The 17,590-nt window shown below is 33.0% G+C and overlaps 1 protein-coding gene across 11 annotated transcripts in view; it reads left to right on the forward strand.

Moving 5' to 3' along the window:
• ARHGEF7 (Rho guanine nucleotide exchange factor 7) overlaps positions 1-17,590 on the forward strand; it is a 314,501-nt gene that overhangs the window by 255,912 nt on the left and 40,999 nt on the right. For all 11 annotated transcript variants that reach the window (XM_074192051.1, XM_074192046.1, XM_074192042.1 and 8 more), the window contains 6 exons: positions 923-1,061; positions 2,666-2,725; positions 4,929-5,075; positions 8,737-8,823; positions 16,143-16,221; positions 16,401-16,540. In XM_074192051.1, coding sequence (XP_074048152.1) covers positions 923-1,061; positions 2,666-2,725; positions 4,929-5,075; positions 8,737-8,823; positions 16,143-16,221; positions 16,401-16,540 — 652 coding nt within the window. The remainder of the gene's footprint in view (positions 1-922; positions 1,062-2,665; positions 2,726-4,928; positions 5,076-8,736; positions 8,824-16,142; positions 16,222-16,400; positions 16,541-17,590) is intronic.

A 17,590-nucleotide genomic window follows, 5' to 3' on the forward strand; every position in this document is an offset into this window, starting at 1 on the left:
CTATTGTAAGTCAAGTGCATGGTATTTTCCCTCAACAGAATGTGAGCTCTTTGAGGGTGGGATAATTTTCATATATCTTATACAAAGCCTTGTACATAGCAGACATACCTATTACTATAAAGGCAATTAAGTGAGAGATGAACTCCACTGGAACTTTGCATTTGTTCCTTCTACCATGGTAGAATTTTTAATTACTTAATATTTGTGGGATTTCATTATAGGATGATTTTGCTGATAAGATGATCTTATTGGACCAGTCCTAGGTGGAAGCATGTGTGTGTGTGTGTGTGTGTGTGTGTGTGTGTGTTTCAATGATGAATTGACTTTGAAGATAGAATTGTGGTATAATAACTGTAGACATTATGATCTTTTATTTCTTCAGACTTGAAATTCAAAAATTTATGTTATATGGTAGAATTATATGGAATTAATTTTTTTAGTTCATCTTTTTGGGTCACAGGCATGTTTTAAAAACATTTGTCAAATAAGAAATTCACTGCCATTGTCATGACATTCAGATTTTTTTTCTCTGATTAGAAATCCGTTAAGTTCACTATAATGGAGTATGTTTCCTTAGGCAAGGTCCTGAGAGATGATTTAACCAACCTACTGAGGAAATTGAGACCCTAAAAGGTTGCCCAGGAATCATAGAGCTAGTCTGTAGTGGAGACTAGACTAGAACTCAAGCCTTCAGAGCCCTGACTCAGTGCTCTTTCTTCTGGAGAAGGATAACCTGACTTTCTTTTGTTTTCATTCATATTTGTAGCACTGATAAAATCTGTTGTCATTCTGAAACTTTGTTCATTAATCACAGATATGATTAAGGGTGAATAAATTGTCTAGTCTAGCATTTACCTTAACTTTGCTTTGTCCTTTACCCCTAACAAGAAAGTTCTTTTGTGTTAATGCTTTGTTTGCTCAGTGAGGATTTGGGAGAATTTATGGAGATGAAAGGCGCCAACAGTCCTGGAATTCTTGTGTTGACCACAGGCCTCAGCAAACCATTCATGCGCCTGGATAAATACCCTACTTTACTCAAAGAACTTGAAAGACATATGGAGGTACCATTTTCTCCCCCCTTTACATTCATTTCTTCTGTACTTATTTTATGCTGGATTGCAACCTATGTCTTTGGGATACGAGTAATCAGTATAACAAAGTGAAGATGCCATATAGACTATAGGTGAGTGAGACACAGAGACTAGGTGATCTATGGCCTCTGATCTCAAGGAGCTTGCAGGATACACATTATAAGCAAGACTCACTGCATATTTCAGAACCAACTGAAAGTTTCTCTAGCACTCAAGATGGTTTGTTTTTTTTAAATCCGTTTTACTTTTGATATTTTGAAACAATTGAACATCCCCTCCTCCCTCCCCATTCAGATTTGGAAAGGGTTTCATAGGCTGTCTAGTCTAACTCATATCTCTTCCATATTATATCTGACAAGTGGTCATTCAGCTTTTGTTTCAAGACTTCCACTGAGGGTTAATTCCCTAGACAGTGCAAATCATTTTTTGATATTTATTTCAAGCCACTTTATGACTTTTGCTCCTTGGCTTATAGTTCAGCCCTTGGGGGTCAAGCAAAAATAAGTCCAATCTGTGTCCCACAGTAGCCCTTAAAATACCTGAAAACAGTTTTCATATGCCTCCTATATCTTTTCTCTTTTTAACTTCAGCTGATTCTCATAAAAGCATGAACCCCAGGCCCATCCTCTATAGGTTTATCAATATCCTTTCTAAAATATGGTACCCAGAATGAAATAGAGATCCCATGTGTGGTGTGGAGTAGTATAGAATATAGTAGGGTATTTATTTTTCTATTCTCAGATGTATGTTATGCTTTTCTTACTGCAACCTAAGATGATATTATCTTCTCAACTCTCAAACCACACTGTTGACATCTTTAATTTCCAATCCACTTACAACTCCTAGATTTTTTTTTTCCCTGAATAAAGTCCTCTTTTACCACATTCCTTGTATTGGAAAGAATGATGGTTCTGCCATCAGAGATCTGGATTCAAATCCTTGCTTTACTACTTAATACCTTTGTAACCTTGCACAGGATCTCAACTTCTTCATTTATGAAACAAATATTGGGCCAAATGGCCCCCGAGGTTCCTTCAGCTGTAAATCTTTGACCAGATTAAAAACAAAGCAAACAGCCTACTATTCACCCCCCAAATTTAACCGGTTTCAACTTCCTTATTCAGATAACACATTTCTAAAGACAAAGTTACTTTTTATTTGTAAATATGGTCATTAACTATAAATACCCAATGTAATTTTTAAAAGGGTTTATGTTGTGGGGCAGCAAAAGTAAAAAAAGACATTAAATAACAGCTGCACATTGGGTTAATTATTTTTCTTATTGGCATGTTATTGAAGACTTAGCAAGAAGGAGCAGAAAATTCATTTTTCACATTTCTACTTTAAATTAGTTGTGAATCCTTTCAGTTTTTTGAGAGGCCTGAGATCTTTTGGTCTTTTTTTCCTTCCTGGACAGAAAAAAATGACATTGATAGAATAGTGAGAGAAAAATAATGTAGGGAAAGCAGAATTACATTTTTATAAGTTCTGGCAATTTTATAGCAATAATACATTCTCAGGTATTTTCTCTTGCCAAGATGAACAGTAATATTATTTTGTTTTGTTGCACTAAGGATTATCATCCAGATCGACAAGATATTCAAAAGTCTATGACAGCCTTCAAAAATCTTTCTGTAAGTGAATTATTTATTTTATTCTGAACTTAAGAAATATAACAAGCATTTACCTAATCTAGTATAATAGAAAAAGGAAAATTGTTCATGCAATTCCAAATCTATTTATACAACTTGCTATTCCTTTGAAATATATAATAAAGTTATCATGTAACTTTTTTCCCCCTTTTTTTCCTTCCCTCTCACCATTCTTCCGGAGATGGTTACCATTAGGCACAAAGTTTTTTTAAGGATAGATTCTCAGATAAAGATTTCATATGTCAAAAATATTAAGAATCCTGTCAAGTCTGTAAGATCATGAGTCATTTCCAAGTTGATAAATGGTAAAATGATATGAACAGGAAGTTCTTTTGAGAAAGAAATCTGAACAATTTATAGTCATATGAAAAATGCTCTAAGTCATTATTGCTTAGAGAAATGCAAATTAAAAACAATCATGAGATGTTATTTTGCACCTATTAGATTGACTAAAATGATTAAAGGCAAAAGTGTCAACTGTTGGAGATGTGGAAACATTGACACCTCTAATTCACCATTAATTGTGAACTGATCCAACCATTTTGGAGAGCAATCTGGAATTATGCCCAAAGATTGAATAAACTATATATACCCTTTAACTTAGCAACACTACTACTGGATCTGTTTCCCAAGATGATTTGGGAAAAAGGAAAAGAACCTTTATGTCCTAAAATATTTATAGTGATTCTTTTTTGTAGTGCAAAGAACTGGAAATTGTATTGAGCATATCAATTTGGGTATGGCTGAATAAGTTGTGGTACATGTTTGTGATGGAAGAAATCATGAAATATGCAATGATCTTAGAAAAAAATGGATAGACTTGCTGAAATAATGAAGGGCAAAATGGGCAGAACTAAGAAAACCTTTATATGGTAACAACAATATTGTCTTGACAACTCTTTTGAATGAATTAGTAATTTTAATTATTAAAAATATTTAAGTTAACTGCAAAGGACATATAAAGGAAGACACTGTAAGTGAATTAAAAGATATGTAATTTGTAAATCTCTTTTTATAGAATAAACAAGTAATGAGCTAATAAGAAATTTTAAAATTATTTGGTGAGTTAGATGCATATGAGTTTTGTTTTTGATAAACTGTCTACCGAACAGTAACTTAAAATGTATTTTTCTCTATCTCATAGTAGCTAGTCTTTTTAAGTGGTGACCAAAAAGGTTATCTTTTAACAGCTAATGTTCTGGTGTGGAGCTTCTTTAAGTAAGTATATGTTAAGTATGTAGACCACTGGCTAGACCCAATTTGGTGTAAGACCCACAAGACTTAATTCTTCATTGGAATTGTCTTAAAGAATGCAGCATTATCTCTAGGCTATAATGAGGCAACCAAATGACATTTGACTATAGGAAAATTTGGGGTTTATAAACTCAAACAAGTAGATTCAGGCCAGTTATTTTGAAGACATGTTTTTATTCATTGAATTTGACAGTATGTGTTCCTATTCAATCTACCAGTTAGTATACAAAATTTTTACTTATTTGTGATAGTATTTCATCTATAAAATCATACCAACAGTAAACTGAGGACCTGACATGTGCTAATCATTTTGGAATCACAGAAATATGAAAAAGAGAAAATGACTTTATGAAACTTAGTTTCAGCTAACATGAAAATTAATGAAATAGTGATTAATCAATGTGGTTTTCATAAGATTAAAATGAAAACAAACTTGAGTATGTTGTTTAGATATCATATAACTTTGTTTTCACTAGGAACAGAAAGTAAAATAGCCATGAAATAGTGATTAATCAATGTGGTTTTCATAAGATTAAAATGAAAACAAACTTGAGTATGTTGTTTAGATATATAACTTTGTTTTCACTAGGAACAGAAAGTAAAATAGCCATTAAATTTCCAAGGCAAGCAATAGATTGATACCCCGGGGAATCCATTCAGCATTGTGGGTAAAGACACATAATGCATATAGGCATATTTGTGTTTATATAACCACATGTATAACACAACATGCTTGCATATAAATACACACACATGTGCCTATGTGTTTATGCATTTCTTACATGCACATGTTGCATTTTATACACACACACACACATACACAGACATGCCTTAGATTTATTTGACAGTGGGGATCTACTTCAGAGTATATTCCTATCTCTCATTAATTATTAACTCCTTTAGAAATAAATATGTTTTACTTTTTCTCTAGGCACAATGTCAAGAAGTACGAAAAAGGAAAGAACTTGAACTTCAGATTCTGACAGAAGCAATTCGCTGTTGGGAGGGAGATGACATTAAAACTTTGGGCAATGTCATATACATGTCCCAGGTCATGATTCAGTGTGCAGGAAATGAGGTAAGGCAGTTAAACGGCTCACAAAGTATTATTACTATCAGGTCTTTTGACAGTGAATTGTGAAAATAGTGGCAGTTACATAAAAAGACAAGCTTTTGGTTGATAAGAGTCCATTTTCAAGCAAATTTGTACTCAATTAAATAGTGTTTGTATTTCATATTAATGTTTCCAAATGCTCGAATAGCCATGAATGGTGATCGGTATTTTAGAGGCTTTTAATTTTAAATGCTTGCATATGTGATATTTTTATGTTTTGAAGTAGTTATTAACAACCCATAGGTTAAACCCCTGTATCTGTCTTGTACTTGATGATTTCTTTATCAAAGAAGCAGTGTATATATAAATAAAATGTTATAGATACTGTGAAGAAAGTTTATTTCATATTCATTAAATAAAACCAGCTCAGATCAGTTATAATGTCATCTATTAATTATAGAATTCTGTTCACAGGGAGTGGTGTCAGATCAAATGCTTTTTTTTTTTTCAAGCTTTTGCAAGGCAATGGGGTTAAGTGGCTTGCCCAAGGCCACACAGCTAGGTAATTATTAAATGTGTGAGGTCAGATTTGAACTTAGGTACTCCTGACTCCAGGGCTGGTGCTCCATCCACTGCGCCACCTAGCCACCCCTAAATGCTTTCTTTCTTCTACTCTCACCAGGACAGCTAGCTTTATAATTATTCAAAGCTAATTAAAATGTGATGCCAGGGAACCCATATTGTAGTTTGTTTTAAATTAATGCTTAGGTTAAATAATTAAATTGTAATTAGTCTTTAACAGGAGCTTAGGTCCCACTCTGACTCTTTTGTCTAAAAATACAATGTAGTTCATTTCAGCTGTTTGAAAGCAGGTCCAGGGACAAATATCAGGAAAATGAGGGGACGTTAGAGATAGATTCTTGCTTTCTATAGATTACTGTACTGAGATTGGGAAACACTTGATTTTGCAAGTATATTATATTGATTACTTCATTTGCACTTCACAATAACCCCATGAACATAGGTATTATAATGGAATCATTCCTATTTTACAGATTAAGAAATTGAGCCTTTATAAAGTTTTAGTTACTTGGCCAGTATAAAGAACTAGGAAGTATCAAAAGCTGGATTTGAATTCAGTTTTTCCTCAAATTTAGCTCACTATTCACCAAAGCTCACTGCTTCTCTAAAGATACTTATTTTCAAGACTGAGTAATTTATGCTCTTTAAACATTTTTGACAATGTGTGTGTGTGTGTGTGTGTGTGTGTGTGTGTGTGTGTATTTATAAGCATGTATATTTGCATAGCAATGAAATGGAAAGAACATTGGATTTCAAAATGAGAGTACTTGGGTTTGCATTTCAGCTTAGCCCCTTTCCACCTCTGTTACTTGGGGCAAGTCTCTTTACCTCTCTGGGTAATCTAATTTCTAAATCATAGGTTTCAAACTTGCCCCCCTATAAAACTCTGGAGTGTTGCTTAAACCAGATTAAAATATAATTGAGAAATGTTTAACCAAATATATAAAAATATAATATAACATAGGTAGTGTTAATCTGTCATGTTCCAAGTCAGCAGCCCACAGGGCTCCATTTTTATTTTAACCTGACACCATTATTCCAAAGTATTCAACAGTCAGTGCCTTTTTTCAGTAATATATCTAACTGGATTACTATTTTAAAGTTTTATACCACTGTTCTTAAAATGTAAAGTTTTCTTTTTTAGTTATTCCATATTTTGATTAAGAACATTTTTCTTAATTTTCAATACATAATCAATTCTCAATTGTACCTTCAGCTATACACTTATGAATTATCCCTAGTATTTCCTTAATTTCTTCAAGCTTTCCTTAAGGAAAATGAGAATGAAGATAGTTGGTTTTTTGCTTGCTTCCTCTTTGCTTATATTAGTTCCTTGTCTCTTCTTTGTGTACAGACTAACCCAGCAGGAATTGAAGGAAGAAATTTGGTACTGGACTAGGCATTTAAAATAATAGATTTAAAATAAGAGTATATATCCTTCTGCAAAACAAGTGAACAGAAACAGAAATAAATGAAACCCCTCACACTCCAACAATGTGGAAAAGCGTTAACCAATAAATTTAGGTACAGAAAGGAGAGTTGAAATCTCATCCTGAGAGGTTATATTGGCTAGAACCTATTTAAATGTGATCTCTTCAGTGCACAAAATGCATTCTCTGTTCCTTTAGATAATTTGGTCCAATGATCTTGTGTTTTAGTTGACATTTATAATAGATATGCATAATTGCTTTGACATGTAATTTGGTTTGTGAATTAACTAAGTTATTTTGTGACATCCTTATTCAGTGATAATTTAGTCTTGTTGTATGAATACAAAATGGAATCCACATTCTTCACAAGTTAATTACCTAGTTAATCTCTCTATTTTGAAGTATATTCCATTTGTTGATAAAGTAATACCCCCAGTTAAAACATTTATTTTAATGATCAATGACCCACTTTCAAAATTAAATACCTTAGGTAATAATTTTTTGTCCATGTTAATATTTAGAAGATCACAAAAATTAAGTTGTTATATGTGTGCAATATTTTTTTTCCTTTTCATCAATAAACTAGAAAGAAATGTCAATTATCAGTGCACATGGCATTTTAATACCTTCATGATTAATGCTACATATTGTTTCATGCTAAATTACAGGCTTCTATTTGGGAACTGTTACGGCTTTTTAAAAAATTTCATACTTTTTGTTCTGTTCAGTGACTAGTCAGAACTAGCACAAGGGTTTCAGATATCACCTTATGTCATGATTTATTTTTCATCATAGGCTTTGTTTGAATTCTGTTTAACAATTAAAACACAGTTGTTAAAATTAACATGGAATGTTTTCAATTTGTCGAACAAATTAGTTCAACTTAGTGAAGCACATGAGAATACAACTTAGCCAACTTAGCCAAATAAATCTTAGCCAACTTTTGAACCTTAGTAAGGAATTGCGTCCTGTCCTCTGACTCAAGTTTCTTAAGATATATGATCATGTTAAATCTAAAGGTGAACACAGTGATAGGCTATCTTTTTAAGGTACCATATCAGATACCTATGAACCAAATATAATTTAAATCATGTATGTAACATTTTATAATATTTATATAATTCATAATTTATAATATAATATATATTGCACTTTTATAAATAACATTTTAAAATATTACAAAATTTAAGTCAGTCCTTACCAAATAGATTAATGTGCTCTTTTAATTGATTGCAAAAATACAGTGTAGAATCTGGGAAACTAGGTTTTGTAGTAGATAGGGCACTGAACTGGGAATTAGGAAGACTTATCTTTAAGAGTTCAAATCCAGCCTCACTTAATAACTGGACAAGTCACTAAATCCTCTTTGCTTCAGTTTCTTTATCTGTAAAATGGAGAAGGAAATGGCAAACTGTTCCAGTGTCTTTGCCAAGAAAATTCCATTATAGGGTCATGAAGAGTTGGACATGACTTAAATGACTCAACAACAAAAAATGTAGAATCTTTTATCCTAATATTATCCTGATTTAACTTAACTAAAATTAATGGCCATATTTTGATGAAAATATTATAGCGTATGATTTTTGATGATGCTTGTAGTAAGAACACATGTGTTATAATTTACAGTAAGAATATGTATATATTTTGTAATTATTTGTGTTTGTTTTTTAAAGGAAAAGAATGAAAGATATCTTCTACTCTTCCCTAACATTTTATTAATGTTGTCTGCCAGTCCTAGGATGAGCGGTTTTATCTATCAGGTAAAACAGATATTTTAAACAAAGTTCATTGTTTATTGGAACCTTGTCTTCAGATTTTTACAATATATGTATATAGGGTAGCTAAGAACACCTTTTGTATATAGTATGCAGATATAGATATCTGTGTACTAGGATGTAGTCATATTCATTTTTTTTCTAACTGCATGTTAAGATAGTTTTCAGTGTTCATGTGTTTTGGTAAGAATTAGTAAGAATTTTTCTCCCATCTTTTCTCTCTCCCCTCTCCTTGACAGCAAGTAATCTGATATAGATTATGCTTGTATAACTATGTTAAACATATTTTCTTATTAGCCATGTTGTGAAAGAAGAATCAGAACAAAAGGGGGAAAAAACCATGAAGGGGGAAAAAACATAAAACAAATTTTAAAAATTGTAAACAGTATGGTTTGATCTGCATTCAGACTCCAAAGTTCTTTCTGTGGATGTAGATAGAATCCTAAGTCCTTTCGAATTATCTTTGATCATTTTACTGTTGAGAAGGGCTAATTCTATCAAACTTAGTGTTAATGTGTACAATCTTTTCTTGCTTCTGCTCACTTCACTCAAATACCAGTGCATGTAAGTCTCTAGGCTCTTTTGAAGTCGTCCTACTTATGATTTCTTACAAAACAGTAGTGATACATTTATCTTTTCAAATTTTTCTGTATATAAACATGAAAGTAGTTATAAGTAGAGTGAAACAGATAAAATTTGTGAACTTCAAAAAGTATTACAAATGGTCAAGAAGCCAAAACAAATTTTTGGCTAGCTTAGATTTTTTTTTCAATTTATAATTTTTTAATGTATTTCCTTGAATTGATGGAGAGTTGAATTAAGGGGGGGTAATGAAGACTTGGTAAAGGTAGTAGACACAGTTATTTGCAATTTGTTTATAGAATATCTTCTCTTGTTCTACAACTAATAGCTGTTTCTTAGAATTTTTTTCTCTGCTTTTCTCTAGTTAAATATACTAATAACTTCTCCTTTCATTGCTTAGGACTAGGCCAGTAACTAGTAACTATTTCAGAAGTAGTTCCTGATTTGGTTTTTCTTGATTTGCATTTTATTAAAATATAACATGATTTTTCCATTATTCATAATTTGAAATTGTTCTGTTTTTATTGTATAATGACATTCTTTTTGAAAAAAATGTTTCAAGCTATTTTAGTTTTTTTATCTAGGAGACATTCCTCTTAAAAGAAAAAATAATAATCTGTAAATGTTATCATTTTGAAATATTTCAGTTTACCGAATATTTATGAAACTACTGTCCGGTAAAACTGGGCCCCCTTGGGGTCTCCTATGTGCACCTCAGCTTCTGGCTCTGCACTTTTATGCAGGGTGTCCTTTGTGCCTGGATTGTGCTCTCCTTACCTCTACTTCATAAAATGTCTAACTTCCTAGAACACATCTCCGGGGCCACTTTTTATGGGAAGCATTTTTTGATGTCTTTACTCACTAGCACCTCCCTTCCTCCCAGTTCACCTTTTTTCTCCTTTTTCTGTACAAGAAGCTGCATGATGTAAGAGATGACTGAACTGGGAGTCAGGAAGACCTGACAACAACACCCAGTTCAGACATTTATTAACTGTGTGACCTTGAGCGAATCACTTAATATCATTGAGCCTCAGGTTCCTTTTCTGTAAAGTGAGAGGGTCATATTTGTTGGTCTCAAAATCTATGATCCTATAATTTTCTGATTATTGAAGCCAAAATGGGTTTTAATTCTATTTCCAGTGTTGACTGGCTCAGTGACCCTGAACAAATCACTTAACTCTTCAATGTCTGAAGTTTCCAAAGAAGGTACAAGCTTCTGCTGTGAGAATTTTCCTTCCCTGAGCCTTTCCTGTACTAAGGAAATCAGAGGTCTGCTTCTTATCATCTAGAGAAGTTTTTGTATTCTATGCATTCCTGTAGTTTCTCCTGATAGAATGGGAGCTTCTTAAAATAGGTCCTTTCTTTTGCTTAGTGCCTGGCCTATAGGTGCTTCCTAGATGCTGACTGATTGACATGATGCTACCCATTAGGGAAGCAGAACTGTATAATTACATTCATTGTTCTTACTATAGGAAGAAACCTGGGGTTAACATAGGCATAGCAGGGAGAGAATCAGCCTCTCAGAAATTGGAAGGGGCCATCTGGTCCTTAGTCCAAGATAATCTAACTACAGATTCAGTGTGTAGGGATTTTATCCCTGGATAAATGTAGGTAAATTTTCTTGTATGGATTTAGGTAAAGAAACATAACTGAATAGCTAATGGATAAGCTTTTAAAAGTAAGGACGGCTTTTGTCTTGGCCTAAAAATACATAGTTTTCACAGTTGGGAGTACTTAATTACCAATTTTTTGATCTTCTCTTACATCATATTGGAAGTTCTAGCCAAAGATTGTCTTTGGTAAAAATGCTTCCTGTTGCATCATCTCTTTCTGGGTTTTACTCCCTGATTTGACTTTAATATTAGGTAGATATATGACCTTGAAAAAGTTATCTTAAACTCTATGAGCCTCATTTCCCCTTCCATAAATATAAAAACAATTTCTAAGTTCTCTTTAGCTCTAATTTTTTTTCTTTCTGACCAGTTTTTTTAAAATCAGTTTCCATTCAAAACTAGAGCACATGTGTTTATGTTAATTATATGCCCATACCCATGTCTAGGTTCCAAGGGAATATAAATCATAAGATCTTAGATACAGAGCTGGAAAGTATCTCAGAGAATAGTCAGACTTCCTTGTTTTAACATTTCTTATTGCCATTCTTTTATTTTTAAAATTGGACACATTCCAGAAATTTGTACTCAGTTCTTTGCTATTTTTTCCCCCACACATATCTTTATACAAAATTTTCCCTTTTGTGAGAGAATGAAAATTTTTTCCCATATCATTGTTATTTTGCTTCTCCCATTTTTTTCCCTAATTTTTCAGTGGGTGGTTGAGTAACATGATATACATTACATTGATTGGTTCCAAAACCCAATCTAAATGGGGATATACCAACCTTAGTTGATAATACCTTCCATTAAGTCTCTAAAACTACTTAGGTTAGCAACTAAGTGCAAACCAGAACCTTTAGAAATGAGTTCTTTTGGAAAACTAACTTATTTTTAATTCCTTTAAATAGGCAATTAATCTCTGAGCCTCCATTTCCTCATCTGTAAAATGAAGGGACTGAACCTGATGATTTCTAGGGTTCTTCTGACTCTAAATCCTAAGATCATATTAAATATGTTAAAATAGTTTCCACAAAATGATTATATTCCTTAATAAAAAAAATTATTATGCTTTATACAGTATAGTCTTTCTTAGCATGTGTAATCAGGATTGATTTTTATACCTTGATTTAGTTTGGTACATTGACTCTCTTTTGAATTTTGTAGAATTGATTGCTCTGTATACAATGATTCTTGCCTTCTTGTCAACTGTTAATTCTCACTCCTGTTGTTGTGCCTTCATGTAATAGCTCCTCTTGACTTCTAATATGCTATTGGCTCTATTATGGGTTTGAAAACCAGACAAATGTGCTTGTTAGGATTGTTTCTCACTTAGATGACATTTTGAGGGGGCCATTCCTATGAATGCTTGAGCTTGAAAGCTCAAGTGATATTTTGTATCACCAATTTTGGCTGCTCAGGAGCCTTTTGGATAAAACATACCTTTTTATTTTTTACTGTCAAAGGTATACCAAATGATTAAAGAGGGGATATATGTTACTGTTTTATATAAAGACTGATATTTATCACTTTTTTCTTTCCATTTTCATGAACCCCACCATCAGTGTGCAACCTAGCTCTCTTCTTTCAATTTTTAGTGTTTCTTCAGTTCTTTCCTCATTATTGTCTTTTAGTTATATAAATTTAATATTCTTTTCAAGTTTTATCAAAGAAATGAAGTTAGAATTTCTATTTCCACCTTTTTCCAGCATTGTCTTTTTAACCTGTGAGGTTAGATTAGTAACATTTATTTGCTTTACTGTCCTTTCCAAAGATTAATGGATTAATATTTATAAAGTATCTTAAGACCTTTTGTAGGGGTTATTAATGTAATTTATTTGTTTATTCTGTTCTCTGAACAGAATATAGTGTAATAGTCTCTCCTCATTGACATCATCTTATAGACATTCCTGTTATGATTTATTTATAAATTCCTCAAAAGAATAATTTTTATCTTTAATTTTCATTGTTCTTTTTAAATGTATAATTATAATAATTTGTTCTTCAACCATATTTTTCTAAAGCTATTTTCTAATATACTTAATCTTTTATTTTACGTTCTCTTTGTGAATTTGGAATGCTGACATGATGCATGACACTAAATTGGGCAGTCTAATGTGGGAGTTACCACAAGTGTGCAATGTATAAGAAAGAAGGGACTGGAACAGCTTTGAAATCAGACTTGATTGGAAAAATGGGGATGATGCATGACACTAAATTAGGCAATCGAATGTGGGAGTTATCACAAATGTACAATATAAAAGAAAGAAAGGGCTGAACCAGCTTTGAATTAAGACTTGATTGGGAAAATGGGGATGATGCAATGCAGGAAGACTCTAGTAGGAAACAGGTGCTATGGGAGACTGGCTCAGGTTGCTTTCTACTCTTATCAGACCTGATATGTGCAATTGGGTTGATAAAATCTGGCCAATATTTTGGTTTTGTTTTTGCAATCATTGATTTTTGTTACCTTAGATGAACTGTACAACAAAATAGAAATGCAGTCGTATTGAACAAACATTTATTAAATGTGTGTGTTTTTGTGTGTGTGTGTGTGTGTGTGTGTGTGTGTGTTGTATACATACACATATAAATTCATGATATTTTACTGTGGTTACTGTGAATAAAAAAAGACAAAAAGAAAAAAATAGATTAAAAATAATTTATTTCATGGAATTTCAGTGGTAGTTTGAAGGCTGTTTAAAAAAAATGACTAGATGACCACTTATAGGAGAAATTCTAAAATAGATTTCTGTTGCTTCCTGAAGTCTACTTTGATTTTCTAGCCTATCATTTATCTTGTAATTCTAATTTGGATAGCATTGCCTTCTAAATCAATGCCTGTTTGCCTGTGTGATTTGCACTTTTTTGTCTCATAAATATTTAGCACCATCATCTCATTTTATTGTGTTGAAGATTGAATATTCATTTTAGCAGGTACTATGTTTCTATTGTTAACTTAAAAGGAAAGTGGCATGGCACATAGTCAAGTTTTTTACCATTGGGTCCGAGGGACAAGACTAATATAATGAAGCACTTATAGTACTATATAAAACTTTGTAATATTAAATGCTAAAATGTGTAGCTTCAATAGGGAATGCTGTCAGAATTCAGGCAAAAAAAAGACATCATTATGGGCCCAATCAAGGAAGATTTTGTAGACAAGATACCTTTTCCTCTAGGCCTCAAAAGAGAGTTAGAGTTAGATAAATAAAAATGAGTAAGGAGCCATTCAAGGTAAAGGAAATAGTATGAATAAAGACATAGAGCCAGAAGAGTAAAGCAGAGATCATAATCTTGAGATTCTCATTTACTGAACTCCAAGTTATAATTGTAATCCAGTTGTAGTTTCCAGTTGTTCCACTATATTGCCATGGTCCCTATTTGTGGCAAATCTATATTGTATTGCCTATGGTAAATAAATGCTGAATAATACTCATTACTCTTTTCCTACTGTAATTTAGAATGTTTCTTCACTGACTTCTAATAATAGTGTAATAACCTTTGCTTCCCATTTTCATCTTTGATATAAAAACAGGGGAGATGACCTGGGAAGGACATGCAATATATAAAAATGTTTTTTAAAAAAGTATTTTTAAAAGATTTGCTGCGTGATCTTTCAGATTTTTTGAAGAGGGGGGCAGCTAGGTGGCGCAGTGGATAAAACATGGGCCCTGGAGTCAAGAGTACCTGGGTTCAAATCAGGTCTCAGACACTTAATAATTACCTAGCCATGTGGCCTTGGGCAAGCCACTTAACTCCATTTGCCTTGCAAAAAAAAAAACCAACCCAGATTTTCTGAAGAACTACCTATCCATTAAAGTTGTATAACAATAGAATGGGTTGCAAAGCATTCTTTATCTTGGAGGATATTTAAACAGAGGCTAGTTGAAGATCAAGGCTGCTTTAGAAGTAAGCACCACTTTGTGCATTTGAACTAAATGACTATCTTTGGCTGTGGAGTCTTTTAACTCTTGTTTGTGACCTTGGTTTTGAATTTTGACATCTTTTCATATAACCAAGAAAGTATACTTCAGTATCTTTTTGCCTAAACACATACTTGTAGCCATTATTCTTTCTTTTTAGAATATTAATTCATACTCTATTTTTGTGTCTTCTTAGCTAATAATTGGTTTCTCCCTTATGCTCCTCCCCCCATTTTTCTATTTCTTTGATTTTTACCTGTGGTTCTCATTGTTACTAGAATTCTTTTTTTTTTTTTTTTGCAAGGCAAATGGGGTTAAGTGGCTTGCCCAAGGCCACGTGGCTAGGTAATTATTCAATGTCTGCAGTCAGATTTGAACTCAGGTACTCCTGACTCCAAGGCTGGTGCTCTATCCACCACTACGCCACCTAGCTGCCCCTAGAATTCTTGATTTCTTAGAGAATCACAAAATTGAAGGGACCATTGAGATTCCTTTTATACTTTCTCTTCCAATTCAGTCTCCTATTCTTATCCCGACAATTAACCTTACATTTATGATCATCTTTAGACTATCCTTCAGATTAACTTGTGGAAGATAAGCATGAGAGATAAAATTTTGAGTCTTCCCTTTCACAGAACACATGAAAAAGCAACTTGTCATCTACTCTTGTTTTTCAAAATCTGTGTAATTTTTTTCCTTTCATCTTTTCAATTTTTCAGTGGCAAAATTCTTTATACATTTATGAGAGAACATTCAATGATTATAAAATTATGCTTTCCTTTTTTGATAATAGATTTTATGTGGGTGTGCAGACATATTGTATAAGGAAAGAGGTTATTTCGCTCACCAATGTGATACTACAATGTCTCTTAACATACTCATTTTATATTTATTCATAAAACAGTATCTGTCAGTATGCTATAGTGCCTACAAACCAGACCCTGTAATCAGGAGAACCTCACTTGAAATCTTGCTCTGATATACATATTTGCTGTGTGACCATGGATGGACTACCTAACTTCTCAGAGCCTTGGGCAGCTCTCTAAGCTATATGAGACTTGAATACAAGGATTGTCTACCTATAGGCAGGAGATGCAGAACAGAAAATCTCAAGACAGACCCATAGTCAACAAGAGAGTAGCACCTGCTGTACTGTGAAAGCACTGATTTTTTGTGTCCTTCCTAGGGAAAGCTGCCAATGACAGGAACGACAATCACAAAGCTGGAAGACAGTGAAAACCATAAAAATGCATTTGAAATAGCAGGTGATGATAAATAAACTTTTTGTGAATACCAATTTTCATCCCGGTGAGAAATATTTAACATCACTTAATTGGTTTACTCAAGTTTTTTTAGAAGTTAAAATTTAATTAGTGCAAAATGTATCTGTGTATCTGGGATCAACATTTCCCCTGTCAACTCTTGTTTTCTTCTCTGACTCCAGGAAGCATGATTGAGCGGATATTGGTATCTTGCAACAACCAACAGGATCTTCATGAATGGGTAGATCATCTGCAGAAGCAAACTAAAGTCACAACCATTGGAAATCCCACTATTAAGCCTCATTCTGTGCCATCTCATACTGTAAGGACTCATTCTGATGTGTGCATTCTCCCCATTTCCATCAATATTAGGCTTTTGATTGAGTTATGATACACCATTCAGCATAGTAATATCTGTATCTCCTGTAAAAGGAATCAGATGGCTTACCTTCCATATTTGTTTCTCTGCACAGATTTGCTTCACAGAATTTTGGCAGTCTGAACCATTCATCAGTCTTGTGAGACAGTCACATGACACATTCTTGGTCACAGATGTGTGGTCCATGAAAACTTGGTTTGGAACCAGCCTTTCTTGGAAAGGCATCTACCTCTTAAAAACAAAAAAAAATATATACCTTAAACTACTATTAAAGCTGTTTTTTAAAAAAGCCCCAGTCAAAAACATCACTTTTGAAAAAGCTTGTCTAAATATATTTTGTAATGTATTTTTGCATTTGTTTTTTAATGAGAAGACACCTTTATAATATGGGAGGAAAGTCAAATGATTCATTTAATCTTAATGTATTTTTATTCTTCTGTGCATGAGACTTTTTTTCAGTTCTTTCATTAAAAAACTAAACTACGGGTCGGCTAGGTGGCGCAGTGGATAAAGCACCGGCCCTGGAGTCAGGAGTACCTGGGTTCAAATCCGGTCACAGACACTTAATAATTACCTAGCTGTGTGGCCTTGGGCAAGCCACTTAACCCCATTGCCTAGCAAAAACCTAAACAAAAAAAAACAAAACAAAAAAAAAACTAAACTAATCTCAGATTGTTAGAATATCATATTATTTTAGGAGAAGTAAACATTAAAGTTTCAGAATTTTCATTTTATCCTCACTTAAATTTTATTTTGTATTTCTATTTTTGCATAGGTTGTTTTTCACTTTTAATCTTAAAAGAGTGAGAAAGTCTTAACTGGCACTTTTATTAACACATTAAGGTTTGAAAAGTGTTCTATAAATATTAACTCATTTTATCCTTACACAAATCCTTTGAGGTAGGTTCTATTATTATCTCCATTTTTAACTCTGATCTGAAATCAACCATGATAAATGTGTAGACTTTATGCATTTTCAGATTAGGATTTTGC

The sequence above is a fragment of the Macrotis lagotis genome, chromosome 6, assembly GCF_037893015.1.
Source record: "Macrotis lagotis isolate mMagLag1 chromosome 6, bilby.v1.9.chrom.fasta, whole genome shotgun sequence".
Lineage (NCBI taxonomy): Eukaryota > Metazoa > Chordata > Mammalia > Peramelemorphia > Peramelidae > Macrotis > Macrotis lagotis.